The 26,786-nt window shown below is 44.3% G+C and overlaps 1 protein-coding gene across 1 annotated transcript; it reads right to left on the bottom strand.

Moving 5' to 3' along the window:
• Nucleotides 1–318: 318 nt before the first annotated feature.
• LOC130373135 (protein Wnt-10a-like) lies at nt 319–25,957 on the bottom strand. Its single transcript, XM_056579406.1, has 4 exons — nt 25,435–25,957; nt 23,270–23,538; nt 17,151–17,524; nt 319–951 (listed from the first exon to the last, which is right to left on the bottom strand). Exons 1-4 carry the CDS (start codon nt 25,497–25,499, stop codon nt 319–321), a joined length of 1,341 nt encoding a protein of 446 aa, XP_056435381.1. The 5' UTR covers nt 25,500–25,957.
• Nucleotides 25,958–26,786: the final 829 nt, after the last annotated feature.

Raw genomic sequence — 26,786 nt, 5'->3', positions numbered from 1 at the left:
CTGATCTGTCATATGCGCTTGCACATGCTCAGTCTTTCCTGCATGCACACACCACTGTACATACTATATATATTCTGAATCAGGCCAAGCCCCTGCTCCTCCTTCTCCTTTCCCATTGGCTGTTTGGACAGGACAGGAAGTTCATCAGCACAAGCAAGGGAAGAGTGGAAAGTGCATTTTGTCACGTCTGTCAACCCCTCTTTGTCTGTCCGTCCGGAAAATATAACAATAATAATAATAATAATAGCATTTTAAAAATAGTTTCTTGGTGGTGGTGGTGGTGGTGGTGCTTGTCGTTGCCATGGTCACCGTCTCCCTTCACTTGCACACGCTGACCCACTCTGTGATGCGGCACTCGGCACACACCACGTAGCAGCACCAGTGGAACTTGCAGTTGCAGCGCTCGCTGCGTGTCTGCTGCAGGATGTTGTGGCCGCGGCCGCAGCACAGGCTCTCGCAACGGTCCATGCCCGGGCTGGTCTTGTTGCAGATGCGGCCCTGCGTGCCACTGGAGTCGGAGCCCAGGTCTCGCTCGCAGAAGTCGGGGGACTTCTCGAAGTACACCAGGTCGTTGATGCTGGGCTGCTGGCGGCGGCGGTGGGGGTGCGGGTGGTGGTGGTGTTGGTGGTTGTGGTGGCCGTGGTGGTTGTGGTGGTTGTTGTTGTTGTTGTTGGGATGGTGGTTGCTGTGGTGGTTGCTGCTACTGCTGCTGCTGTGGTGGTGGCTGTTGCTGCTGTGGTGGTTGCTGTGGTGGTGGTTGCCGTGGTGGGAGTGGTCCAGCTGCCCCGTGTTGCGGTTGTGGGCCTTGATGAGCGTGGCGCTCTGGAAGCGCTCCCTCAGCAGGGATCCCACCACGCGGAACTCAGGGGTCACCTGCCAGCACGTCTTGAGCTGGCAGCTCCCCGACGTACCGTGGCACTTACACTTCCTCCGCATGTTGCTGAGCACCACCTGAGAGAGAGACACCCAAAGAGAGAGAGAGAGAAGGAGAGAGAAGAGAGAGGACAGAGATAGAGGGAGAGAGAGAGCGGTGTGAGAGAGAGAGAGAGAGAGAGAGAGAAAAGAGAGAGAGAGAGAGAGAGAGAGAGGGAGAGAGAGAGAGAGAGAGAGAGAGGTAAGAGAGGAGGGAGAGAGCAAGGAATGCGGATCAATACATTTGTTTGTTAAAACGCAATGCCACGAATGATGTATTTAACCTTGTTCCAGGGCAGTGCTCCCACAGGGGTACTGCCAGGGAGACGGGATGGAGGAGAGGATTGAACAAATTGTTCTCAGTTGAAAAGCTGAATCACACACTGTAGACCGATACAAGCACAGCACCGGCAGAAAGAACAATTAGAAATATGCTTTTTTTCTTTACTAATGATGCTAAGTCAATTATTGCCATACTTTATTATCAGTGAGACCTGTGCCAGCCGCATCCCAAAATGATGAAATCCCAGTGACTTATGTATGCATGAATTATGATCTGCTTTAGGATTTGCTTCTCTATTCATCACTTTTCTGAGCGAGGGGTTCATTTATTTAATTTGAGGGGAATTTGAAGGGATTAATGGCTTTTCATCATGCAACAATTAGGTTCTTCTACCAAGAACAGTGGGGATGTGTGCGTAAAAAGGTAAGTGTAGAAGCTCAGGTGCTCAGCACTGTTATTGTTTATCTTTAGACACCAGCGTCCACACTGTGTATAGTCTTGATTTAGAATGCAACTGTAGGCAGCATAACATGAACACTGACACTTATGTCTGTGTAGGACTGAATTATCCTGTTCAGGTTTGATGTTTCCTTTCATCCACTCAGATGACACAACACACACACAAACACACGTACACACACACAGACACACACACACACACACACACACACACACACACACACACACACACACACACGCGCGCACACACACACACACACACACACACACACACACACACACACACACACACACACACACACACACACACACACACACACACACATGGATACAGATTCAGAGAAAGACAAAGATCACCCACATCACACACAAATAAACCTAAACTGACACAAAGCTGTCATGAAAAACAAACACATATTAGGTTACACAGAGAGCCAAACATGTACAACGCACACACACAAAAAACGTGAATCCCACCCATAAAGGCGCAATGTGTGTGTGTGTGTGTGTGTGTGAGTGTGTGTGTGTGTGTGTGTGTGTGTGTGTGTGTGTGTGTGTGTGTGTGTGTGTGTGTGTGTGTGTGTGTGTGTGTGTGTGTGTGTGTGTGTGTGTGTATGTGTGTGCGTGTGTGTGTGTGCTTACGAGAGAGAACGAGACAGAAAGAAAGAGAGAGAGAGAGAGAGAGAGAGAGAGAGAGAGAGAGAGAGAGAGAGAGAGAGAGAGAGAGAGAGAGAGAGAGAGAGAGCGATAGGGGCCTCAGATCAAATCCAACCTGATAAGATAGAGTTCTTACTGTGAGAATGTAAACAGAGTATTGAGTTTCTATTCAAGTGCATTGTTTGTATGTTTATTTACACACCTATGAGGAAGGTTAAAAAATGTATGTGTTTGTGTGTGTGTGTGTGTTTGTGTGTGTGTCTACAAGTGTGTGCACACATGCGTATGCACACGCCTTGCTTGTATGATCTACACACAGCTGGTCATTTCAACGAACTCCAAATAAATTCAAAATAAACGAAGGGAAAAGGCGGAGGTGCTGATCCCCTGAGGGGAGAACCAGGAGACAAGGAGGAGGTGCTGATCCCCTGAGAGGAGAACCAGGAGACAAGGAGGAGGTGCTGACCCCCTGAGAGGAGAACCAGGAGACAAGGAGGAGGTGCTGATACCCTGAGGGGAGAACCAGGAGACAACAAGGAGGTGCTGATACCCTGAGGGGAGAACCAGGAGACAACGAGGAGGTGCTGATCCCCTGAGGCGAGAAGCAGGAAAAAAGGCGGAGGTGCTGATCCCCTGAGGGGAGAACCAGGAGATAAGAAGGAGGTGCTGATCCCCTGAGGGGAGAACCAGGAGACAAGGAGTATCAGGTCGGACCTGGTCAGACCTGGTCAAGTGTCTGCCACCGCTGTCGTTCCCAAGCATCAATACACTGATGATTGACGAATGAAACGCAAATGCCTGACTCATCCTTTGGAACTAATATATGAACAAAGAGTGAGCAAGAAAGTTTGTATAAAGAAGCCTACAAAAAATGCAGCAAATAAATAGTATGTGGGGAACTGTATTCTTCACAGTGAGGGATAAGGAGAAAGGATTGATGGACGATTATGATTTTTTTTGAAAAGCTTAAGAAAAGGTAATTGTGTTTTTGTCCTTATTAGGTGAGTGCTGCTTGCAGCGCTCAACTATTGTTCTTCATAAGTTTTATTCTTTCTTTCTTTTTTATTCTCTACAAACTTTGGGACCTATCTCCAGTCCTTCCTCAATTTTTCACCTAGAGACCAAATTTTTAAATGTTCAGAATAGCTTGGAATCGCTTTTATACTTTTTAAGATATTCTACTTTTAAAATACTATATTCCTCTGGTACTTCAACTGTTTATGACGTAACCAGTGGCGTCACTAGGCTGTTTCATTCGTTGCTAAAGCCCCGGATATAATTTAATTAGCCCCGAATCTTATTTAAAAAATAAAATAAAAAAAGAAACGAAAAAAAAACGATTTTAAAACATAACCAGACTGTTTACCACCTCAAGTGAATTAATCTATCCTTTCTCCAGTCATATATGTTTATATATATGTTCATATATATATTTATTAGGGCTGACAAAAGGAAAAATTAACGCAGATTAATAGTGCTTCTATACTGCCCTTTGACCCGGTGCGTCAATTTCGTTGAAACAAAACGGAGGCAGAGGAGAAGACGCTGCTCGGCCCTGTGAATGGAAAATTCAAGTTTAAACTCCCAGACGGAACTGTAGATAGGAACACCGTTATCTGCAATCTCTGTAGTAAGGAATTGTCCTATCACCGGAGTTCATCAACCCTTAAATATCACCTCAACGCAAAACATTTGGTAGCAAGCTCACAGGTACAAGCTGCCACAGCCCCTAGCTAGCAGCCAGCTAGCAGCCAGAGGCTGGCGCTAGCAGCCAGCCTCGTCAAGCCACACTCGACTGAGATGCATTGAATCCTGAGTGAGATGGAAATGTTATTAATTTGATCTTAAAATGCACCGTATGTTAATAAAAGACATGTTTTAAATAAAAGAGGCATTGAACTTTAAAGTCTATTATGTCTATTATTCATTGAATCACTCATCTGCCATAATTTACTTGAATTAAATTATTTTAAAATACTTTCTCAGAAAAATGTAAGTATGCGATTAATTTAGATTACCATAATTTTCGGACTATAAACTGCGCCTTTTTTTCCCATTTTTCGATTCTGCGGCTTATATAACAGTGCGGCTAATCTATGGATTTTTACAGCTAGCGGCCACTAGGGGACCTCCTAAATCGAGAGCAAGATAGACATTACGAGAGCGAGACAGCCATCTCTTTCCCGACAATCCCTTCTGTGCACAAACCCTTTCATATGGTAATTAGGGCTGGCCCGAATTATTCGAATACTCGTTCGGAAAATGAGTATTCAAAGCTTAAATCAGTATTCTGAGCTTCGTTTTTTTTTTCGAAATGCTAACCTTAGCTTAGTTGTTTGTTTGCGTTCGCAGTACAGCGCCGCACCAATGAACTGTGACTGGCTTACTGCAGAGCGTGAGCGTCTTGGGAGTACCCGGTCAATATAATGGATATAATATGGAGTCGTAAGACGATCAATATTCGGTATTTGTTATGGATTTATTGTACAAATTCCCTGAAAAGATGCACATTCCAGGATGAATTGAAAAGCTCCCATAAGGACTGAGATGGCAGAGGACAGAAGATTTGGAACGGAACAACATCTGTTCGCTTTCACAGGGAAAAACTAAGGAACTTCAACCTACTTAGGCCTACTAATTAACGTTCAAAAGCTATTAAATCTTCAACAAAATATGCAGATACTGTCAAAATCGGTTCCAGGGAGTTTATAGGGATTTTTAACGTTGTTTTTGATGGCTTTTTTTTCTGGAACGAGTATTCGAATGTTCGCTCGGAAAAACCAACGAGTATTCGAAGCCTGAAAAATGGCGTTCGGGCCAGCCCTAATGGTAATTAAACATTAAAACACCTGCGGCTTATAGTCCAGTGCGGCTTATATATGTACACATCATTCAATTTAGCTGCTGCCGCTTATACTCCGGTGCGCCTTATAGTGCGGAAAATACAGTAGTTATTCACCGAGCCTGTAATTAGTTAGATTATTTTTTTTAAATCGCTTGACAGCCCTAATATATATATATATATATATATATATATATATATATATATATATATATATCTAAGGTCTGTCTCACTTGTATTCATTTTACTCTGAAACAACTTGAATGGAACTATAGATGGCTGTGGATAAGCAGCACAGCAGTCAGGAAGCTAGTTAGAGCTATAATAAACTGCGTAATTTGTGTAAAGCATTATGAAGAAATTTACATGGGCAATAAAGCAATTTTTTTTTGCCCTTTCCCTCTGGGCTAAACCTTGGATATTTTTGAAACCTAGAAACGCCCCTGGACGTAACTAAATACATTTTCAACCGTTTATCTTCGTTCAAACCATTTAACAAATCGACACACTTCAATAATATCTAAACGGAATTTCGATATAATTTAAACTTTTTTCAGAATCACAGTTTTAGTTTCATACCGGCTTCATTTTCAGTTGGTCTCATTGATTTACGTTGATGCAGGAGCGTGAGGACGTTCAGCAGTGTTGCCAGATTGGGCAGTTTTTCCCGCTCTATTGGCCTACTTTTGATCACGCACCGGCTCGCTATTCTCTTAAAGACAAACACACACACACACACACACACACACACACACACACACACACACACACACACACACACACACACACACACACACACACACACACACACACACACACACACACACACACACACACACACACACACACACCAGGGCAGGGCAATACGTGACCTTTCAGATTCTTCAGTTCAATTAATTTTGCATTTCTGCATTTTTAGCAATGCTTTGCGCTTTTCATTCAGCTGTCACTTTATCTTCTTCTTCTTCTTCTTCTTCTTCTTCTTCTTCTTCTTCTTCTTCTTCTTCTTCTTCTTCTTCTTCTTCTTCTTCTTCTTCTTCTTCTTCTTCTTCTTCTTCTTCTTCTTCTTCTTCTTCTTCTTCTTCTTCTTCTTTTTCTTTTTAATCTTCTTCTTATATTTAATGTGCTCAATACTAGTTTACAATTGAAATTCATTATGTATGACATTCTTAAATGAATAGATGCATGTATAATGCCTGTTGAATGGAAAATGTCATCCTGGTGAATGGAAGAATGGGAATGGATAAATGGAAGACAGGAATTCATTTTAAAGGTAAAGTCAGCAGACTACAGCTCACTGTTGACGGTAACATGGCCCTAAGATAAGGAGAGGTGTTTCCTTGTGTAAACCTCCACCAGCCATAATCCCGCCACACTTTGTGTTGATTTCAGATTGCACCGTTGGTCTCCAGTTTTTACATCAGGGCCTGCGAACCATGAACCTGCAAGGCCCTAAACACACATGGGCAGCCTGTAATCAGGGAGCTCTCTAACCCACTTAAACCTTACAGACACAAACACTAAACCCGCGTCATAACTGCATCCATACCACAGCTCTGGAGAGGAGGTCTTAAACCATGAAATAGAAAGAAGAAAGAGAAACTCACTACCTAGTTAGCTTTTGTATATTAAATGTGTAATTGGAAAATGAAAACAGGCTGTTTTGTTCAAAGAGATTATGAAACACAAAGCGCCTGCCCCGGTGCTTAGAAGCCTGCCTCCAAGCCGCTGATTTGCCTTGTGGTTGTGGGCTGCGTTATGTTGTGCTACTGTTGTATTGGGTTTGAGATGCGCTACGTTAAGTAGTGTTGCACGTGGATTCAGGGGAGAAACTACACATGAGAATGAGAGAGTTTGCATCAACACGAGTGAAATCTGGTTTCTAAAAGAAAATGCATATGCACCGTCAAGCTAAGTCATTCAATTTGATGAGAGTGCTATTAGAATGTGACATTATAAGGTATCCTCATCTAAAACATTTTTCCTTTGCGATGTATGAAAAACAAGTGTACACATTTCACACTTTAGCACCTTGTTCCTGACCCACCTTGTTCCTGGTGGACGGACAACCAGATGAATGATTCTGTTTGTTTGCCTCTTCCTACACGTCACACACCTGGGTCTGAGGATGGTTGTGTCCGAGAGCGTGTGTGTTTGTTTGTGTGTGTGTGTGTATGTGTGTGTGTGTGTGTGTGTGTGTGTGTGTGTGTGTGTGTGTGTGTGTGTGGGGGGGGGGGGCTGTTTGTTTTAATGTGTCATCGCTCCGCTATAATATTATTATTGTTAAACAAAGGGAATATCGAATCCACTCTTATTTTAATACAATTCCTATTCCCTGCGGAGTGTTCTTGTTGATGCTGTATTCTATGTTCTACATCTCATCCAGTGTCCGTATGAATACTATAGAGTGAATGTTGAAAAATGGAAGAGAGAGTGTGTAGGCATCAATGATTAATGTTCAATGTAAGCAGTGTAACCTCAGTGACAGGCCCGGGACTCACGAATGTGTTACCACAATCCCACCTTCTCATCTGAAGTCAAAATCAAACACACCAACAACAATCTAAAGGGGGGGGGTCCTCCGAAACGGGGTTCAAACACACGGTTCCAGTACATTATCCGCGACACTGAGCACACGGCACCACGACACAATAACACACAGCAGAGCGGATGTAACTGCCTCCACATTCATTGGTGGACGGGTTACCGACACACATCTGGTGCCTTTTAATTGGCTTGAAGAGTGAGACGGAGGCGTCCATAAAAGCAGCCCCAGACGGAGATCAAACATGTGGTGCTGGGGTGGCGGGTCGGGGCTGCGGGCAATGTCATCCAGAGAGAGAGAGAGGGAGAGTGGAGAAACCCAGGAAATCCAGGAATAACGTAGCAGAACCCGACACATCAGGCGGGAGCTGAGAGCAGCAGTGGATCAGAGGCACGCCAGCCTGAGCAGGTCGGAGCAGGTCGGGAGTAAGCTCATCTGCTTTGAACTGGAGAGCAGCAGTAGCCTTACCCAGGGCCACATGTCTCTCAGTCGAGCATGAATGCTTGTTTGACATGATCATCATTATTATTCATCCTAAATTGTAGCTATTACAGGATCATTACGGTAAAAATATCAGCTGTGAAGAAGCAAGCCTCTTCAGGGTGAAAGTCCTGGGCTACAAGCTACTAATTCAGCCCTCGACAACAACAAAAGAAGGAAATAACTCTGAGACATTCCAGGTTATCAAATGATCAAAGACTGCTTCATGGTTTGTGTCTAGTTTGATTCTGCATGACAATTTGAAGTTTAGTTAAATTCACAAACCTAACGCTAACTTTTGAACTAAATCGACAATGGTGATATATATTGCTATTGGACAGAACTGGGTCTTCCGGAACTAGCATTACTTAATCACGTAGCAATTATCTACTACAGGGACATAAATCATGGTATACGCTCATCTCGGCAAATAACCCGACGTCATGAAATGGCCCAACTTGTCATCAGTGTTTTGGTTTACACTGCAGTAGAGTAATTGTACTTTATGGACATATTTCTTAAATAACCTTCCCACCCTCATCAGACGGGAACAGGCCTTAATCTCACCGTCTGCTTGTCCCTCCTTCACCATCTCAATGCAGTATAAACGCAGCCTGCACGCTGCCTTGTGTTTATCAGTTCAAAGACGTCTACTTAAGGACTATTAAAGCCCAGCAGAAAGCTCGGGCCGTATCAAAGCCCACCAACAAACACCACGATGGCACACTAAGCCCAGACATCACTTCAGACAAATCAAACGCCTCGCTTCAAACCAGCAGTTGAAGCGGCACAGAAGCACACGCGCATACACGCAAACACACACATACACACACATACGCACATGCACACAAACACACACACACACAAACACACACACAAATGCAGGGACACACACACACACACACAAATACACACACACACACACACACACACACACAGACACACACACAAACATACACACACACGCAGGGACACACACACACACATACAAACGCACACACATACAGACATACACACACACACACACACACACACAAACATATATTCTCTCTCAGCAAATGCTGCCCCCACGCACCATGCGTCCCCTCAAACGTTATGTATACCGAAGACTTATTTTGTGTGCATGTGTGTGTGTGTGTGTGTGTCTGTATGTGTGTGTTTGTATGTGTGTGTTTCCCTTTGTGTGTATGTATGTTTGTGTCTTTGTGTGCGTGTGTTTGTATTTCATACAGAAATACGGACACACACACCCAAATACACACATGCTCATATACAGACACACATTGAGACATACACATATCAAACACACACCTGCACGCATACAGACACACACACACACACACACACACACACACACACACACACACACACACACACACACACACACACACACACACACACACACACACATACATACTGACACGCATACATACATAGTCATACAAAACACGCAACCACAAATACACAGACCCCCCCCCCCCACACACACACACACACACACACACACACACACACACACACACACACACACACACACACACACACACACACACACACACACACACACACACACACACACACACACACACACACACAAACCCACACACACACACATAAAGTCATGTGCACACTAACACAAACAAACAGTTTGTCACAGACTTATATGCAACTACACCAGTACATAAATTACAGTGACAAATAGCCTCACAGTGAAATATACAGGACGGAGCTTGTGTGTATGAGGCTGAGCATTTGTGCACGTGTGACGTGTGTGTGTGGTAGCTCGTCTGCAGTACCTCAACACTGTTAATTACACACGCTGCCCCGATGTCGTTCAATGCGGTATTCAAGCATTCGTGTGCCGTGTGGGTGTGTTTATGTGTTTTCCAGGAGCGAGAATCTACGTGCAGATGTGTTTGGTTCACCTCTGCATGTCTACTTCTGCCTATGTACAGTATTATGTCTCGGCAGATGCACACGATGTGCAGGCACGCATGTGTGTATTTGCTTTTCTTAAAAGAGCCCATCTGAGCTCTGCCAAAGCGTGTTGTTGCAGAGTGCTGATGGAGGAGAGAAGGTGTCTGCCAATGATGCTATCTCTGATCACAGGATGTTTACGGGCTGTGGAGGCCCTATGAATACACTGTGGGTAAGAATAAGCCTAGGCAGAGGGAATCACAGTGTGGTCGGCGTCTGACGATTAAAGCATTTTGTCTCTTATTAGTCAGGCTGAAGTAGTGGACTTATTAGTGGTCTTATAAGTCAGAATCACTTGATCATAAAACCGGACAAGATTGCTGCTGAGTGTTCGCCGCATGTCTTCAGACATCATGAAGGAACATGTGTTGCTCAGAGCTAAATAAATCCCACCTGCACACGGACACGGACACACACACACACACACACACACACACACACGCACACACGCACGCACGCACGCACACACACACACACACACACACACACACACACACACACACACACACACACACACACACACACACACACACACACACACACACAGATAATACAGACCCCTCCACACACACACACACACACACACACACACACACACACACACACACACACACACACACACACACACACACACACACACACACACACACACACACACACACACACACACGCACGCACCGCAGCACCAGACACGGGGGTCAGGACGGGGCACATCGCCATAGGACCCATGCCCAGAAGAAAGTGAAAAAGAAAGGCCTTCTCTTCTAAAACAGCCTTCCCCGGACTGATCCCACGGAGGGAATCAGCCCTGGTACCTCCAGGTCATGGTTTCCCTGGGGGAGAGGGGGGCCTGGTGGTCCCCGTCTCCCTGGGGGAGGGGGCCTGGTCAGTACTCGGTCCCGGTCTCCCTAGGGGAGGGGGCCTTCAGGTTAACACCAGCCGAGTGAGTGTCCAGACAGGCTGCGGTTAAAGAACAGCTTCTCCTCAACAGGCCTTAAGTCATCACAGTGGTAATGTATGCAAATGAACCATGGTTAACTTTGATGCATGTTTTCTGTCCCACGCTAGCAAAGTAGTGGGGAGGTCTGTGTGCAGGAAACATGGAGGGAATGAACCATATACTAACCACATTGTAACCATGCAAAACCGGTTGAAGATAGGTGTAGTAGTGCTTTAAATAGTGGAAATATTTAAATATATATAAATATATATGAAGCAGGGATGGGGATAATGATAAGTGCGATAAAAACGTTGCGGGGGGAGGGGGGGTCCTTCTCCTTCCCTCAACCTTTCAGCAGCCGATCATCTGCAGAATCAGCCCCACTGGAGAGCAGTTAGAGGGGGAGGAGCAGAGGGAGGCAGGCAGGGAAGGAGGGAGGGAGGGAAGGAGGGAGGGAAGGAAGGGCAAATCTCTTTCTACTTTCCGCCCTGGTGTTTGAAGTCTAAAATCTTTTGCAGAGTTTTAAACATCTGTTTCCAAACTGCCAGCAGCCACTAATTAGGGCTAAAAACAAGACGGGACGCCGTGAGAACCCAGGGGTGGGCATGAGGCGACATGCACACCCCACTGCAGTGCTGCAGAGAGGAACACACTGCATTCCTCCTGCAGACGGCTTCTATCTGGCGGGGTACGGGACGGGGTCGGGGCGGCATGGTCGGGGAAAGGGGGGACGGGTAGCGCGAAGGATGGAGTGCGCTGGAGGAAGGGGGGGTGACAGAGGGCTATTTTGAGGGCCCACCTGCTAGTGTTTGTGTGTGTGTCTGTGTGTGTGTGTGTGTGTTTGTTCGTTTCTGCATGTGTTTGTGTTTGTTTGTGTGTGCGCGTTTCTTTGTGCATATGTGTGTTTGTGTGTGTGTGTGTGTGTGTGTGTGTGTGTGTGTGTGTGTGTGTGTGTGTGTGTGTGTGTGTGTGTGTGTGTGTGTGTGTGTGTGTGTGTGTGTGTGTGTGTGTGTGTGTGTGGGTGTGTGTGTGTGCGTGTGTGTGTGTGTGTGTGTGGGTGTGTGGGTGTGTATGTGCATGTTTGTGCGTGTCTGTGTGCGGGCGCATGCAAGCATGTGGTGTGCTTGGGGTTTATGTTTTTTTCTCCTCCTGTTTGAAGTGATCAAGGTGAACAGTGCTCGGTGACAGCACCTTAATGAGTCAGACTTTACACACTGCCCCGCCCCCAACCTCATTCCTCCCTCTTTTTTCTCTCTATATGGATTCATTTTCTCAAGCCCAAACACTTTATTCTTTAATTAGACAGAGTTCAGTGATTGTTTGGTAAGATCAAATTATTACTGACTGTAGTCTTTATAAGTATCAACCCTTAGTAGCATATCTTGAGAAAGCCTTTCCCTCAGACAACTCACTAAGATGTGTGAACCAGAGGCCAGAACGCAGCGATATTACAATGTTTGAAATCATCTGAATACGCACACAGTATGACTCTGTGCGTATGGCTGTTTTTAAAGCAAGACTTGCTGTCTTAAGTCTCAAACAGTTACTAAATCATCATCATCATCATTATCATCATCATCACTGTTCTCCCAACATATCAACTAATGCTCATCCTAAAACCTGCACATCTAAAGGCCATGCTTCTCAATAGGCCCGACAGAGAGTCCAGAGTCAGTGAATTGGTGATTATAGGAGAGGTGTGCGGGCACGTGTTGCCTGCTCCATTTGAAGATACACCTGCTCTGGCTCAATTAAATGCAGCATTACATAAACATGGATGTGATACGCGTGGTATTTGGAAGTGTCAAGAAGACTGCATAGTTTGAAGATTGTACTTGACAGGACTCGGAGCAAGGTTGTTTAGTAGTTGGGCTGTTTGACTCCAATCCAACGATCTTGATTCAAATCCAAATTTCCCAATTCTTCCTGCAGGCATCCTTGAGCAAGATGCCCTAACCCCTAGCTCCTCACATCTCATCATTCAAATCATTCACAGTCCCTTTCCTAATAGTACAGACTGCCAGTATTCAATGTTTCAGGAGGAACTTAATAAGAGTAATAAGTAATGAATGCATCTTAATGTGGCTTGAGGGTTTCTGTATATATATATATATATATATATATATATATATATATATACACACACACAGGCACACGTATACAAATTTGGCTGACATAACGTTTGCGATAAAAAGGGGGCTGTATCTTATGCACATAAATATCGCCATGACAATATAGTTTTGTGTTTGTTTTGAGTAAATTCCTAACATTGCAGGTTATGCAAGAGGAGATCACAGGGGGTCATGCATTCTGTTTGAAGAAGACAGCCATGAGCAGGTAGAGTAGGAAAGTACAAGGCCACTTGTTCACTTCTAACTCTCCAAGGTCCTCCAAGGTCACCGCCCGGTGTCTGATTGGGCTGAACCCATGACTCTCCTAGCCTTGCTCACTGCAAAGATTGTCTCTCCTAAATTAAGGGCGTCGCTTTGATGCTGCTGAGATGCCTGGGACCAAGACGAGCGAACATGAGGTCAGAGAGGTCATGGAGTTGTTCTTTGTTAAACAGGCTAGGCTGTAGCCTTTAGATGGTAAACCAAGCAAATATTAAGATACACAGTAAGACCATATTGACCACAGGCTGTTACAGTAGCTATATTAAAGTGGAACGTACACAAAGTAGGGAGTGAAGGTTAATGAAAGTATTTGTCTTCACTGTTTACTACAGTTGACAACAGTGAAGTAATGTTTCTTTCAATTATTACCTCTTTTCCCACTTAGGGAGCAGCCATCATTGATTAATACACAGCCAGTCAACTTACTCTTATCCACCCTGGGGCCAGACAGTACCCTCGCTTCTTTCTTTGACCATTAACATTCCATTTAGTTTTGAAGTTTCACCCTGAATATTCCACGTCTCTGAACTTCCGATATATATGGTTGTGTACATAACTACTTCAAATCACTGTGCTTGAGCTATCATCATGACATGTATTTGTAAGGTATTGAAAAACAATTCTTCCACAAAACCGCCCTCTTTAGCATGCATTGTGTCTATGAGTTATGGCTTCCTGCAACACGCGGTAAAATAAACTCCACTGTACGTTCTTAGATTTCTTTGTTTCAACCGTCTTTGGCTTCATTGTCTTGTCTTGTGCGTCAGTCCTTCAACATATGACACAGCCCGCCCACTAATGGCTTTTCTCACATAAAAATCCATCACTGCAGGTGAGGGATTCTTGGCAAAAACAGCAAATCATTAATCATTCTCATTGACTTAGTACAGAACTCTATCGACCTCATTATGTCGGAATGGAAATTGCTTTGAGGGTTTAACTGCATACTATCTGTTCATTGAGTCAATGGCAATACCCAACATTTAACCCACAGGCTTCTACCTCGTTCTGTTTCATTTACAGTCTGTTTCATTCCTGAGTCCTCATAGCTCTCTTCATAGCCCTGATGTACGTATGGGTGAACTAACATCTGAGCTTTAAGATGGAGACCGCTCTAAAGCAGAGGTTTTCCATGGTCGTTTAAGGGATTAGGGGTAGGGGGTGTTTTTATAACACGGGTATATGAAGCCATTTGAGAAATTGGTAATTGATGATTGGAGCACAGAAGAACAACATATTTTGGTCAGTTGGTAAATGTTCAAAATGGCATATTTTAAACACTTTTATGAGCAGAGAATCTTAAAAAGTCCAGTTTAAACGCTAACTCAACCACATTAAAATTCTACAGTGTCAACTTCCCTTCTGAACTGAGCCTACCAAACTTTAGGTGTGAGAGCGCCCTGAGCCTCTAGGCCGGGAGCAGTCTCGGTTGGCTCCGTCCGGCCATCACTCCCTCCACATTCAGTGTTTTGTCTGCATAATCAAGGATCCAGAAGTAAGCTGATGGAGAGATACAGGCCCAAATTACAAAGGAGGAAGCAAAGAACAATGAGCAATTTTGGGCAGCTCCTTGTCTGTGCAGCACTCTGGTTGCTGGGAGCTATCATGGCTTATCTCTGTCTTTTTACATCTCTATGTCCTCACCCCCAGGGTGGGAGGCGGGGGGGGGGGGGTGACGGGGGACGGGGGGGGAACAGGGGGGGGGGGGGGGGGCTCAACGCTCCCCCCCCCCCCCCCCTATCTCTCCATCGCTTTTCTCTTTCCTTTTTACGTTGTCGAGCAGACCTTGCAAACCGATAATTTCTCAGTAGGTTACACATCTGATTGCTGTCCATATGATAAATAAACTTGATTTGATTTGTCTCCAGACGCTGCTGTCACTGAGTCACTGCGCAATGCCACCGCAGTGATGCCTGCCGCCGGATGGTGTTACACATAAAGCAACCTTTAAAGATAAAGGTTTCATTTCTCTGTCATATCGCCCTGCCCTATTGCTCATTATTAAGCCCACTCCTGACGTATAACAAATCAAGTCACATTCCATGCTCCTTTGTGAAGTGTAGACCTCGTTAGTCATTATACTGTACTGGTCGATGAACAACACACAGCCTTAATGTTTTTAAATGATGGCCATCTGTTAAATTAAACGTATTAATTTAAAATACATGATATATATTTGGTTTTAGACGATTTCTTCCAGATTAATCTTGTAATCTTGGACAATGTTTCATACATATTTCTCAGTGTGTCGCACAATGTTGATAATAGCAAAAAACATGTTGAATGTCTAGTCCGAGGTCTTTAGATCGAGGCTATTCTTAATTAAGAAATTAATCCTTTTTCATCATATCTTCAAACGAAAATCACTGCCGTGCACTTCTATCTAAACATTAATTTTAATTAGCCTCAGGTAGTTATAGGAATAAATGATCAATAACAAATCAAGCTACTAGCTTCTGTGTGCATAGATATGCATCTAAGACATAAGAACGCAGTAAAATTGTAATTTTATTGGTCTATATCGCTACAAATTGGGAGACAGCTACTTGCTCTAAACAGCGAGCAGGTCTGACACCTCCCCACCCTGAGGAGGGTCGTTGGCCCGACTCCGTGACGGTCCATCTCGGGCGCGACCTGGCACAGTGCGGTTTGTTTAAACGGGAAACGAAAAAGCACTTCAGAACAGCAAGGTATGACTCGGTGCGGCCAAAGGTGCCAATGGACAAAGGCTAGTGGGTTATTTCTTTCATTGACACAAACAGGGAAACCCGGGGGGAGGGAAATGGATATTTCTGACATTTGTCGAGGGAACCCCATAGGCCCAGAAAAGTTCACTTCCGGGCTTTGGGACTCCTGAGTGATTTGCTCTATTGTGGATCTCGCCAACAAAATCAATGTGTGTTATTCGTTGTGGGACATAATCACTGGCCCTCAGGCCCTAAGTACACCCACTCTACAGCTGTTTATCTTCTGTTTTCAGAGCCGTATACAGTGGAAGCTATTGTAAAATCGACAATAGCTCTCTTCACCATCCATCCAGCCAATCATCTAAATTCCCACACGCGTATTGCTGATCAATGTGCTTTATATTACCATCAAGTGATATCATACAACTTTCTCAAATCAAATGTTTTTTGTTAGTTTGTTACTTAATTTGGTAAACAACAGCAGTCGACATAAAACGGAGAAGACAATATAATTTGGCCTTTTAAATTTGTCTTAGAACGAGCTGCTGAACCTCATGAAATACTGTGGATGTGTTTTTTACGACACGAGGGAATGAGTAAAATCCCAATTTGGCCGGGAAACTTGTTCAGCACAGAAAATAATAAAGGGAGAGTGGAACAAACATTTACAAAAAGGCACAGGCAGACATGTTGAGACACACACGCATAGGCGCGCACACACACACACACACACACAGCATCAAGTGATTTATGTCTGTGCTCACTTGCAAGAAATGCGGGAGCGACAAAATCCTAAGGCCATTTTCGCAGGAACTGTACCTAATAAAACGTCAGTTACGGATGGTGTGCCTACTGTATAATTTCAGCCCAGCCCCAGACTAAACAACCCACCCCTCCCTTGAAAACAACAAACTACTTTTGGCAATCTTCTCAGATTCCTCCCCCCCCCCCCCGCCCCCTACACACTCTTCTTACCTGCCTCCCAACTCTGTTATTGTGCAGCCTCATGCGCGCATGGATGTCCTTGTAGGTCTCACGGGCGTCCAGGAAGTCCTGCGAGAACTTCTCCCCGAACTCCACGTCGGGGCTGCAGCCGCCCCACTCCCAGGAGTCCTGGGGCCCCGGCAGCTCGGCAGGGAAGTGCTCCATCACCCCGTGCACCATGCCCTTGCCCCGGTGGATGGCCTCCATCTGCAGGTGGTGCAGCTTGATGCGGAATGCTTCCTCGTCACCGCGCCGCTTGTCGTCACAGCCGCAAGCCTTCAGCTTGCCCATGGAGCAGGCATTGGCCACGGCGTGCACCACGCCCGCCGCCGCAATGGCGTAGGCAAAGGCGCTCTCACGGAAGCCTGAGGGGGGGGGGGGGGGGGGGGGGGCAGAGGGATTGAAGGGTTATGGGTGAGTGATGACTGGGTGTAAGAGGGATAATCCAGTGAGGGGCAGTATAGTAGGATAGTCCAGGATTGTTGGGCTCCCAATCGAAAAGTCAATCTGCATCCACAGTGGCAATTTGATGGGATGTCCGCAAGTATCTGGATTCACCATAGATTGTAGTGGCAGTATGCTAGAAGATGGTAGGCAATGCTGATGGACATGAAATGGGTCAAAACACGTCTTGAAGTGAGTGGTTATTCTTTCAGTGGAAAACCATAAAAGATATGGTGGTGTATGATAAACATAGCTGCAGAACAAAGCACACATATACACCCGAACTGATAGGTCATGTCATTTGTGGGACCACATCTATATATAATCCATCTCTGTGATGCAGCCTACTTTAACTCCAAAACAAACTGTGGTATTTTCAAGGGGACTACAGTTGTGGTGGTTCTTCCTGTATTTATCCTATATTAACGGCAGAAGTAGCATAAACAACCCCCTCTTCCCTTATAAAAGTTTCCGAAGTTAGCTAACTTGGTTCCAAAACCCTAAATCTTGACCGATTTTAAAAACGGTGGCAGAGGAAAAACTTGACTAACTTATTCCTTTCAAGTCTTTTTGCTTAATTGGCTTTTAAAAGCTGGTTCACATGCAGTGTTTCCTACACGTAAAATGATGTTATGCCACAGGTTAGTGAAGCAAGTCAGGAACGTACACAGGGCTACAGTGTGGATGCAGCGAGGAACTTCCAGGACAAAAGTGAAATGAGCAGTTGCCAAACATTTCCGTGCTGCATCTCTGAGGAGCATCTGAAAGTGAGCAGACCTCTCCCATCAGAGCACTCTGTGACATCATGCTCATAAAGAGGCCATGGTCTCCGACCGTCTTCACCACCATGCACAGAGAACAACCAAACCAAATGAGTGTTAGCTGTTTCAAGAATATGTACTGTATACATATTTGTCTATACAATAAGACACAATTTGATTAGCATTTATCTACAACATTCTCCTTTTTGGCAGTGCTGCTAAAGATTTGATTTGACTTTATTTGATTTCTTATTATTTGCGGTTATGGTAAGAGCACAAGCAGAGGTAAGGAATGGATAATGTCAGAGGCAGTCTTCACCTCTATAATGAAGATTCTTGCTGGTCCAAAGCGCTAAGCTAGTTGTGCAGCAGTGGTGGCCTGGGCTGGCTGGGCTCTGTTTGTGGTTAGCGAACATCAAAGCATGGCTGACTCATCGTGTATTTGGAAACCTATTTGTAATGAAATACCCACAGAAGCGTGGCTCTTCTCTACATCTCCTCTACTGTATAATATGTCCCTGGAATTGATGAAGATTTAATGGCAATGTATCACTAGCAGGCTGACATTTGGATTACTTTGATGTTTGATGTTACATGATGATGATGATACACACACAAACATCCACACGCACAGGTACACATACTAGGAAGAAGCCATAAGTACATGGGGAATGGGAAGACATTTCCCTCACTGTGTGTTTCTCATTGGACCTCAGTTCAGTGGGTTTCAGCAGGCGCCCTTCAGCTCCTTAAGGAACAGAATCACTGGCAATCGCTTACTGACGGAGAAAATAGGGAAGATTATAATGGAAACTTAAAGAACACATAAGAAGAAACCACTCAGGCTTTATTGCTCACTGCTCGCGGGGAGAAGTGATTCAGGCGGTTTAAATGCTATTTCTCTTTTTAGCAGGGCCTGATCCAGCTTCCTTGATATTCCTATAGAATTTAAACATCTTCTGTTTTGTTCAATTGCATTGTATACATTTCTGAACAACTGTGTTTTGGTATTGACAACTTCTCCCCCTAATCCCCAGTGAGCTGAATGCTTCCTGAGGACAGAACGCAGTCGGAGGAGGCATTCCATTACTTGGACCAGAGAGGGGCATGAAAACACTGTGTGACAACACCAGGGATGTCTCAAGAAAATGAATGTTAAAGTAATAATATAGCCTTAAACACACATTTACATTGTTGTCAAAGGTATATTGATTATGTACAATGCACCCCGGGTGCTATTTTTTGTAATATTGTATTTGCACATGCCACTGGCTGTCGTGTCGTGTAATATCATACATAAATATAGATATGAATCAAATGTAATGTTGCTATATTTAACAACAGGCTTTTAAGTTAATTGTGAAAGCTATATAGATATTTTACAGTATGCTATGATACAACAGTATGCCCCGCGGTCCTGTTGTGACAACTGCTGCGGGATTAGAGAGCTGGTTATTCGGCTGGGAGAGCCAGCAGCGCTAACTTTAGCTTAGCCTGTGCAGTGTTTCCCCCAGCACTGTATGGTTAAGGAGGCCGCCTTAACAACAATAGGGCCCCGCCTTGACTACCAATGTATAAAAATATACAGATATTAGAAAAACGATCTATATATTTTATGAATATTTTTCAATTATTATGCATTAACAAAGTAGAAAACTCTCGTAGGGAAATAAAACATACTTCCATCAGGTATAAAGATAAATAATGCATCAGTAATACTGTTCACAACAATGTTCGTGCCATAAAGCTTTTTGAACGGAATTGATACCCCCCCACACACACAAACACGCACACACATTCCGGTATGCAGCTATTACGGAGGCTAGCAAGATTATGCTCAATGTAAAAGCGGTACCCCATGAATTGAATCACGACTGAACTGGGCTATTGAAACCTGGATGGAAGGCCCTATCTGGGCTCCCCGGTGCCAGAGCAGACCAAACGGCCCGGGTGAACGCTGACTACCAGGCCGCTTCCTCCTCCAGCAGGCCACTTCCTCAGCAACTGTACAGAGATCACTGCCTCGCCCCAAGCCCACATAGACCAAGTGCTGAGTTGTTAAATCAAAAATCTATTGACTTAAATAAGGATACATATATATATATATAGATATAGATATATATATAACGCAAATGTGTGTGTTTGAGATGTATGTCTATAGGATATTGTGTGCATGTGTGTGTGTGCCTGTGCGTGTGTGTGCATGGGAATGTATGTGTGATATGTGTGTCTATAGGTTTATATACTTATGTGGCAGTTTGGTGTGCGTACTGGTGTGCGTACTGGTGTGCGTGTGTCAGTGTCTGTGCGGGCTGGAGGGGGTAGGAGCGGCACTTATGCTCAGCCCTGAGCCTCATACGAGGAGAGACTGTTTTAGCTCCAGCGTCACTCTGCAGCAGGCCGCGGGACGCCGACCAGCCGGAAGGCCGGGAACAAATCAATCTTACAAATAATTTACCGGTCACGGCACGCCCGGCTGAGCTGATGGCAGAGGAAGTGGCAAAAATAATCAATGATTCAAAGGAAACTGTCACTTTGTGTTACAGAAACCCACTAAACAGGTTTCTGCTTTTGCCGCCGAGAGTTGGGAAAGTGCTGAGAGCAAATTCACAAGCACTTGCACCGGCAAGAAGAGTAGATGCATTAGAGAAGCCCTGGCGAAGGACAGAGAGCTCAGGCAGATCAAGGAAGAGAAGAGGAAGGAAGAGCTTGAGAGAGCGAGAGAGAGAAAGAGTGAGAGCGAGAGAAACAGAGAGCGATTGAGAGGAGAGAGGGAGAGAGAGGGAGTGAGAGAGGCACGGAGAGAGAGAGAGAGAGAGAGAGAGAGAGAGAGAGAGAGAGAGAGAGAGAGAGAGAGAAGGAGAGAGAGAGAGCGAGAGAGAGAGGAAGATAGATCTCTGGCCTGACTGACTTTAGCCTACTTTTTAATGCAGGCTAAACGGGATTGAAGATAAAAGTTCTGCATCAACATGGAGATAAGTGGCCCGAGCCACAGAAGCCCCACCTGTAGTAAAATGAGATACCCAAACAAAGACACCTAGAGGTGGAAGGTACCTGCCACGCTTGGAGCTGTTCATATAATAGCAAAGCGCTGTCTGAGAGAATGTCCATTGATCCCTGTCACAATGGAACACCCTTCAGAACTCTTAACCTGTCTAAATTGAGTCAAGATTTAAAGTTGAATAACCTGGTAATATCTTTGCTTGAAACCAAATTTCTAAAGAAAAACCTGCTAAATTAAAAAGTAGTAAAAAGATTAACACCACTTTTATACACTCACCGCACGCAACGCGAGGATCATGACGTATTAATCTGTGTATTAATCTCTGAGCTATTGTAGGAGAGAACACACGCACAGCAAGTTTTTCAGTTTCTATTTTGTGTTTATATATCAAAGGTTAGGAGTTTCATCACCCGGGGCCAAACAGGGAACCCAGACACCCAACTGCCTCCCTAAATAATGACAAACAGCTTTCAAATGACTCAACTACGCTTGAAAGTTGGAAATTAAGTGTGTGAAGAGATAGATAAACATGTAAAGATACAGCAGTTGTGTTAAGTAAACCCTACAGATTACGATAAATAAACATTGGGCTGAGTTTGTGGAACATCAGATTAGACAGAGTTCATCGCAGGGTGTGATGTATTCCCACAAGTACATAGTCACCATGGATAATGTTTATGGCTTTTTCCCCGAAATCATGGTCTCTCTGCTGCACTGAAGAAGTACTGACATCATAGTGTCACTATGAGGAAATGTAGTTCTCAAATGCGTCCAAATGCTGTAAAACAACCAGCAGACCAACCAAATACCCAAACAAAATATATATCCAATCAAAATAACATAATAATAGATATTCCAAAAAAAAGAAGGCTTTGCTGCCTACCTTGGTAATAAAGCAGCAAAAACAACACTGCTCTACACCATCTGTTAGATAAATGTTTTGGCAGCCAGAGATCGTACCAAAACAACTATTAAGACCATCAACCCATCTGACAAGACATCCCACCAACGCAACCATTAAGACCATCAACCCTTCTAACAAGAGATCCCACAAACACAACCATTAAGACCATCAACTCTTCTGACAAGGCATCTCCAGAATGAGTATTCCTGCTTCCTCGCCTGAACTGAAAGTGAGGTCAGTTTGGCGTTGGGATCACCTGCTGCCTGGTCGGTCCAGGTGCTGCCAGTGGGGTCTTCTAAGAACAGCTGTTGTTCAAAGTAAATAACCTGAGATGAGTCCATCTGAAGGGTTTTCGCGGCTCTAAAGATCCTCTTTCATCCATTGTGGTTGACTTGAGATGCTCCGAAAGCACTACAAAGCACTGGGCGGAAACCGATCTGCCCTATAGATTTAGTGGTCTCAAGGTGAGTAAGCGCTTTTGAACTGGGCCGCTCCTTTTGTGTAAAGGCCATTAAAGGACTGTGTGGTGGGCTGGGGAGAAAATACTATACTGTACATAGTGCTGTCTTTTATTGTCACCAGGAGTATGCAAGTCATTGGGAGATACCCTTTAAGCATTATGGCCAGGGGAACAATATGGTTGGATATGTCCTGAAGGGAAACCAAACTCTTTGGAAACCTCCCTGCTGGGGTGTGGTGGACGATATCGTGGGCTGTTAAGGGGGGGCCCTGCTGTTTGCTGTGACATGTAATCTACCTTGACCTATTGAAGGGGCCTTAGTCATGTGAGGGCAAGATGATCAAACATTGTTTACAGCATGCCCGCACACTTCGATTTTACTAAGATCGGTAAAACAATTACTGAAATGAGCAGGGATACTTCTGTTTCCTGCTATCTGACCTGCATAACATCATGCATACATTCAGAATACCCAAAACAAAGCTCTGGAAACAGCTATCCTACCCAACAACATTGTGTGCCAGAGCAAAAGCCCACCTCGTTTGAAGACCACGCTGTCATAGGGGATCTTGTTGCGTGTCTCCAGGCTGGAGCAATTCCAGCGGTGACCTCTGAACTGGTGCTGGCACTCGTGGATGGCGATCTGGATGCCCTGGATGGCGGAGGCTGTGACGTCCGGGTTGCGCATGCAGACGTCCTGCTGGCGGCGGTTCAAGCCCGACAGTGTCAGGCACACTGTGTTGGCGTTGAGGATGGGGTCGATGTTGGGTAGCTTCAGGCCCAGGATCTCGTTGGAGTCCACCACCCTGCACGAAGGGGAGGGACGAGACACCATTCAGAAATCAGTGAAGTGACTTAGGCTTTACAACTTTGAATTCACAATATACATATATAATTGTTCCTTTCTATGTTTCTTTTGGTTCTCCCAATTGGCTCAATTAAATTTTAGTTGTGTTGACTCCGGACATTTTAATTTTGCATCTTCTCAAGGGCTTCCAGATGAGATATGCAGAAGCACAGTTTCCTAATGGTCCTCGTTGGTTTAACGCGTTCAATAACCTAATGATTGGCAGACAAAGGTCTGCAGAGGAATGACATGGATGTAATACTGTAATACTGTAATACTGGAGTGTAACACTACAAGGTTCCTCGGATGAAACAGCTGCTATTATCACAATGATTGTTTTAATAGCCATTGTTAAAGGTGCAACTGTGTTAATTACATTCCAGATCAGAATTCTAGCAAATCAGCCATGACACTTAGAGCCAGAGGCGTCTCACCATGCGTGTCTAATCTCAGTGAAATCATAAACACTTTTTATTGATGGCCAATAAACACTACAAATTGAATCCAACAGAAGTGCAGCTGCTCTAACCTTAGATGACCCCTCAACGGTTTCAAATCCACCATGAGGAACCTCTGAGAGCATGCATAGAGTTTGACTCTGTTGTCAGACAATGTGTTTGATGAAAACAGAACAACACGGTGCTTCTGTTGCACATCAATCATGGCAACAGCAGTAATTGGGCTGTCAACAGTCTCAGAGCTCGGTTATACCTCGTGGAGAAACCCTACTTCACAGACAAAACAGTTACACAGAAAACACTGGCCAGTGGCTGCGCTGATGAAAGGTTTGGGCTGGAGAACGTACTTTTGATTGTTGTTGTGCACAACAGCACACTGACCCACGGAAGATAAACGACCAGACATGCAGATAAACAATCAACACACGCAGAATAGAAGATGAATGCATGTGCATACCTGCACACATGTTCATGTGCGTGCACACAGACAGACACACACACACACACACACACACACACACACACACACACACACACACACACACACACACACACACACACACACAAACACACACACACACACACACACACACACACACACACACACACACACACACACACACACACACACACACACACACACACACACACACACACACACACACACACACACACGGTTAAAACATGATTAAAACATGCCCTACCATGAATTAACATTTAATCATTTTCAAGGCTGTGCCGGGACGTTTTGACAGGTATTAAAATGTTAACATTCCTCTCCTTTGTAATTGGGGCTCTGTTCCTACCTGTTGCGCCTGCTTTGTGAAATACTGGTTGCATCAACTATCTTTTCATGTGAGATTTTTCCAGGCAACAATCAAGGTGTTATTGGCGATTTGTTTCATTCTTAATCGTTTCTGTATTTCTCTCTATACTTTTTTTTGTCCTTTTTATAAAATGTTCCGTAACCTCTGATTTTTTTATCTTTCTTTAGCAAAGATGACATTTCGTTTTCTGCGTTACTTTTCTGAATATAAATAAAATTGGAATCTTCGTTATACATCTATCAGCAGATTTAATGAAATTGCCGCTCTGTAAATCTGCAAAGGTACGAGAACACCTCATGTTTTCATCTGGCCTTTGCAGATGACAACATGAGGTTTCACCCGACAAACATATACATTCAATATATGATTATGTATTCATATATTTTATGATATAATCCTGAATGATATAAATGGCTCGCCGTGCGTAAAGCAAACCTGATGTGCCCTATTTGTATCAATTATTAATTATTGCTTTGAATAGTTTGAAAAGCGTTTAAAGTAATTTTGGAAAGCTGCAATTTGTTGTATTTGGTTAAAGTGTTCCTTGTACTAAAGTTTCATTCAACTCACCCCTTATCCAAAAGACAAACGACTATCAAAGCGCGCAGAGCCACTCTGATGAAAACCATCTCCATGCTCTGAATTCTAGGGTGATTGTTGTTTTAAAAGTTGTGAAAGAAGTGCGAATGATCCGTAATTCAAGTCAAACCACGTCCAATATTCCGTGTTGAAGATGTGCTGTTGGTTTGGTTCGGGGATCGGGTCAACTGGACTGGAGCGGCCGGAGACAGATGCGCTTGGCTGAGCTACGGTGACCGCAGTTCCGGCTGTGATTGGCTGGGGACAGTCATTAAAAAAAACACTCCGTATCACACTCTCAAGTTTTGAATGAACCGAAATTGACAAAATGTAAATCAGATCGCTCGCAGGTGCTGTCTCTCTGGCTCTGTCTCCTGAACACATCCGTGCACGTTCCAAAAACTCGGCCAAGATATTTGCATTGGAGTAACATCCGAGGAGGACGAATTGAGCAGCATTAAGTGTGCTACATGAAGACTTGAGCATCAGAGGAGGACGACTTGAGCAGCATAAGTGCGCTATATGAACACTGGAGCACTAGTGGCGTTCCAGCGCACTGATAGCGCTCCAAACTCCTGCATCCAACTTTGCCAGCCCACTTTTTCTGCGCGTCACTCAGGGAGTAGGAGAGCATCGGGGGAGGTCAAGTGCTCTGTGGAGGGGGATAGAAATCACCGGGATAGGGAAGAAACACTTCTGTCTTTATGTAGGTCTACCGTGTCCATAGCCTTTACGCGCTGTGAGGATGCTGGTGTGAAGGACTGGGAACTGTGGCGTAAGAGATAATGTAAAAAAGCAAAGCGATATTTATTTATTTTTAGAAAATGATAAAGATTATTCATATGCATTTATATATGTATCTAATATATATATATATGTATGTATAGATATTATATATATATATTTTAATAATCCCCTTTATATAACTACTTTGAATCCAACAACATTTTATTTACACCATTAGTCCGTCGATTAACTTGTAGGCTCTTGTTGAATTTTGAGGTAAAGTTGCTGGCAGACCAAACCCAACCAAATATTAGAAATATTAGTCATCACCTTACGCCTCCCATTTATTTCAAATATGTAGACTCTTTCTTTCTGTCAACTTCAACTTTACCTATCTCCTCGTCTGCTTCTTTGTGAAGCAGAGGAGACCTGACGAGCCTTTTCCCGCTCAAACCAGAAACGCTGTCGCCCTGACATCACTTAAGCCTTCACACCTACTTTGATGATCAGGGTGAGCAAGCCTTCATTAGTCCTTCTTTTGCCTCCTTTCTAAGAACAACGATGCAAAATTGATGTTGAATGGTGTAGGCTCGTACAGGTTGGTATGGGAGCAATAG

Source organism: Gadus chalcogrammus, chromosome 20 (genome assembly GCF_026213295.1).
Source record: "Gadus chalcogrammus isolate NIFS_2021 chromosome 20, NIFS_Gcha_1.0, whole genome shotgun sequence".
Classification (NCBI taxonomy): Eukaryota; Metazoa; Chordata; class Actinopteri; order Gadiformes; family Gadidae; genus Gadus; species Gadus chalcogrammus.
This window is presented reverse-complemented; position numbering and strand designations above follow the sequence as displayed.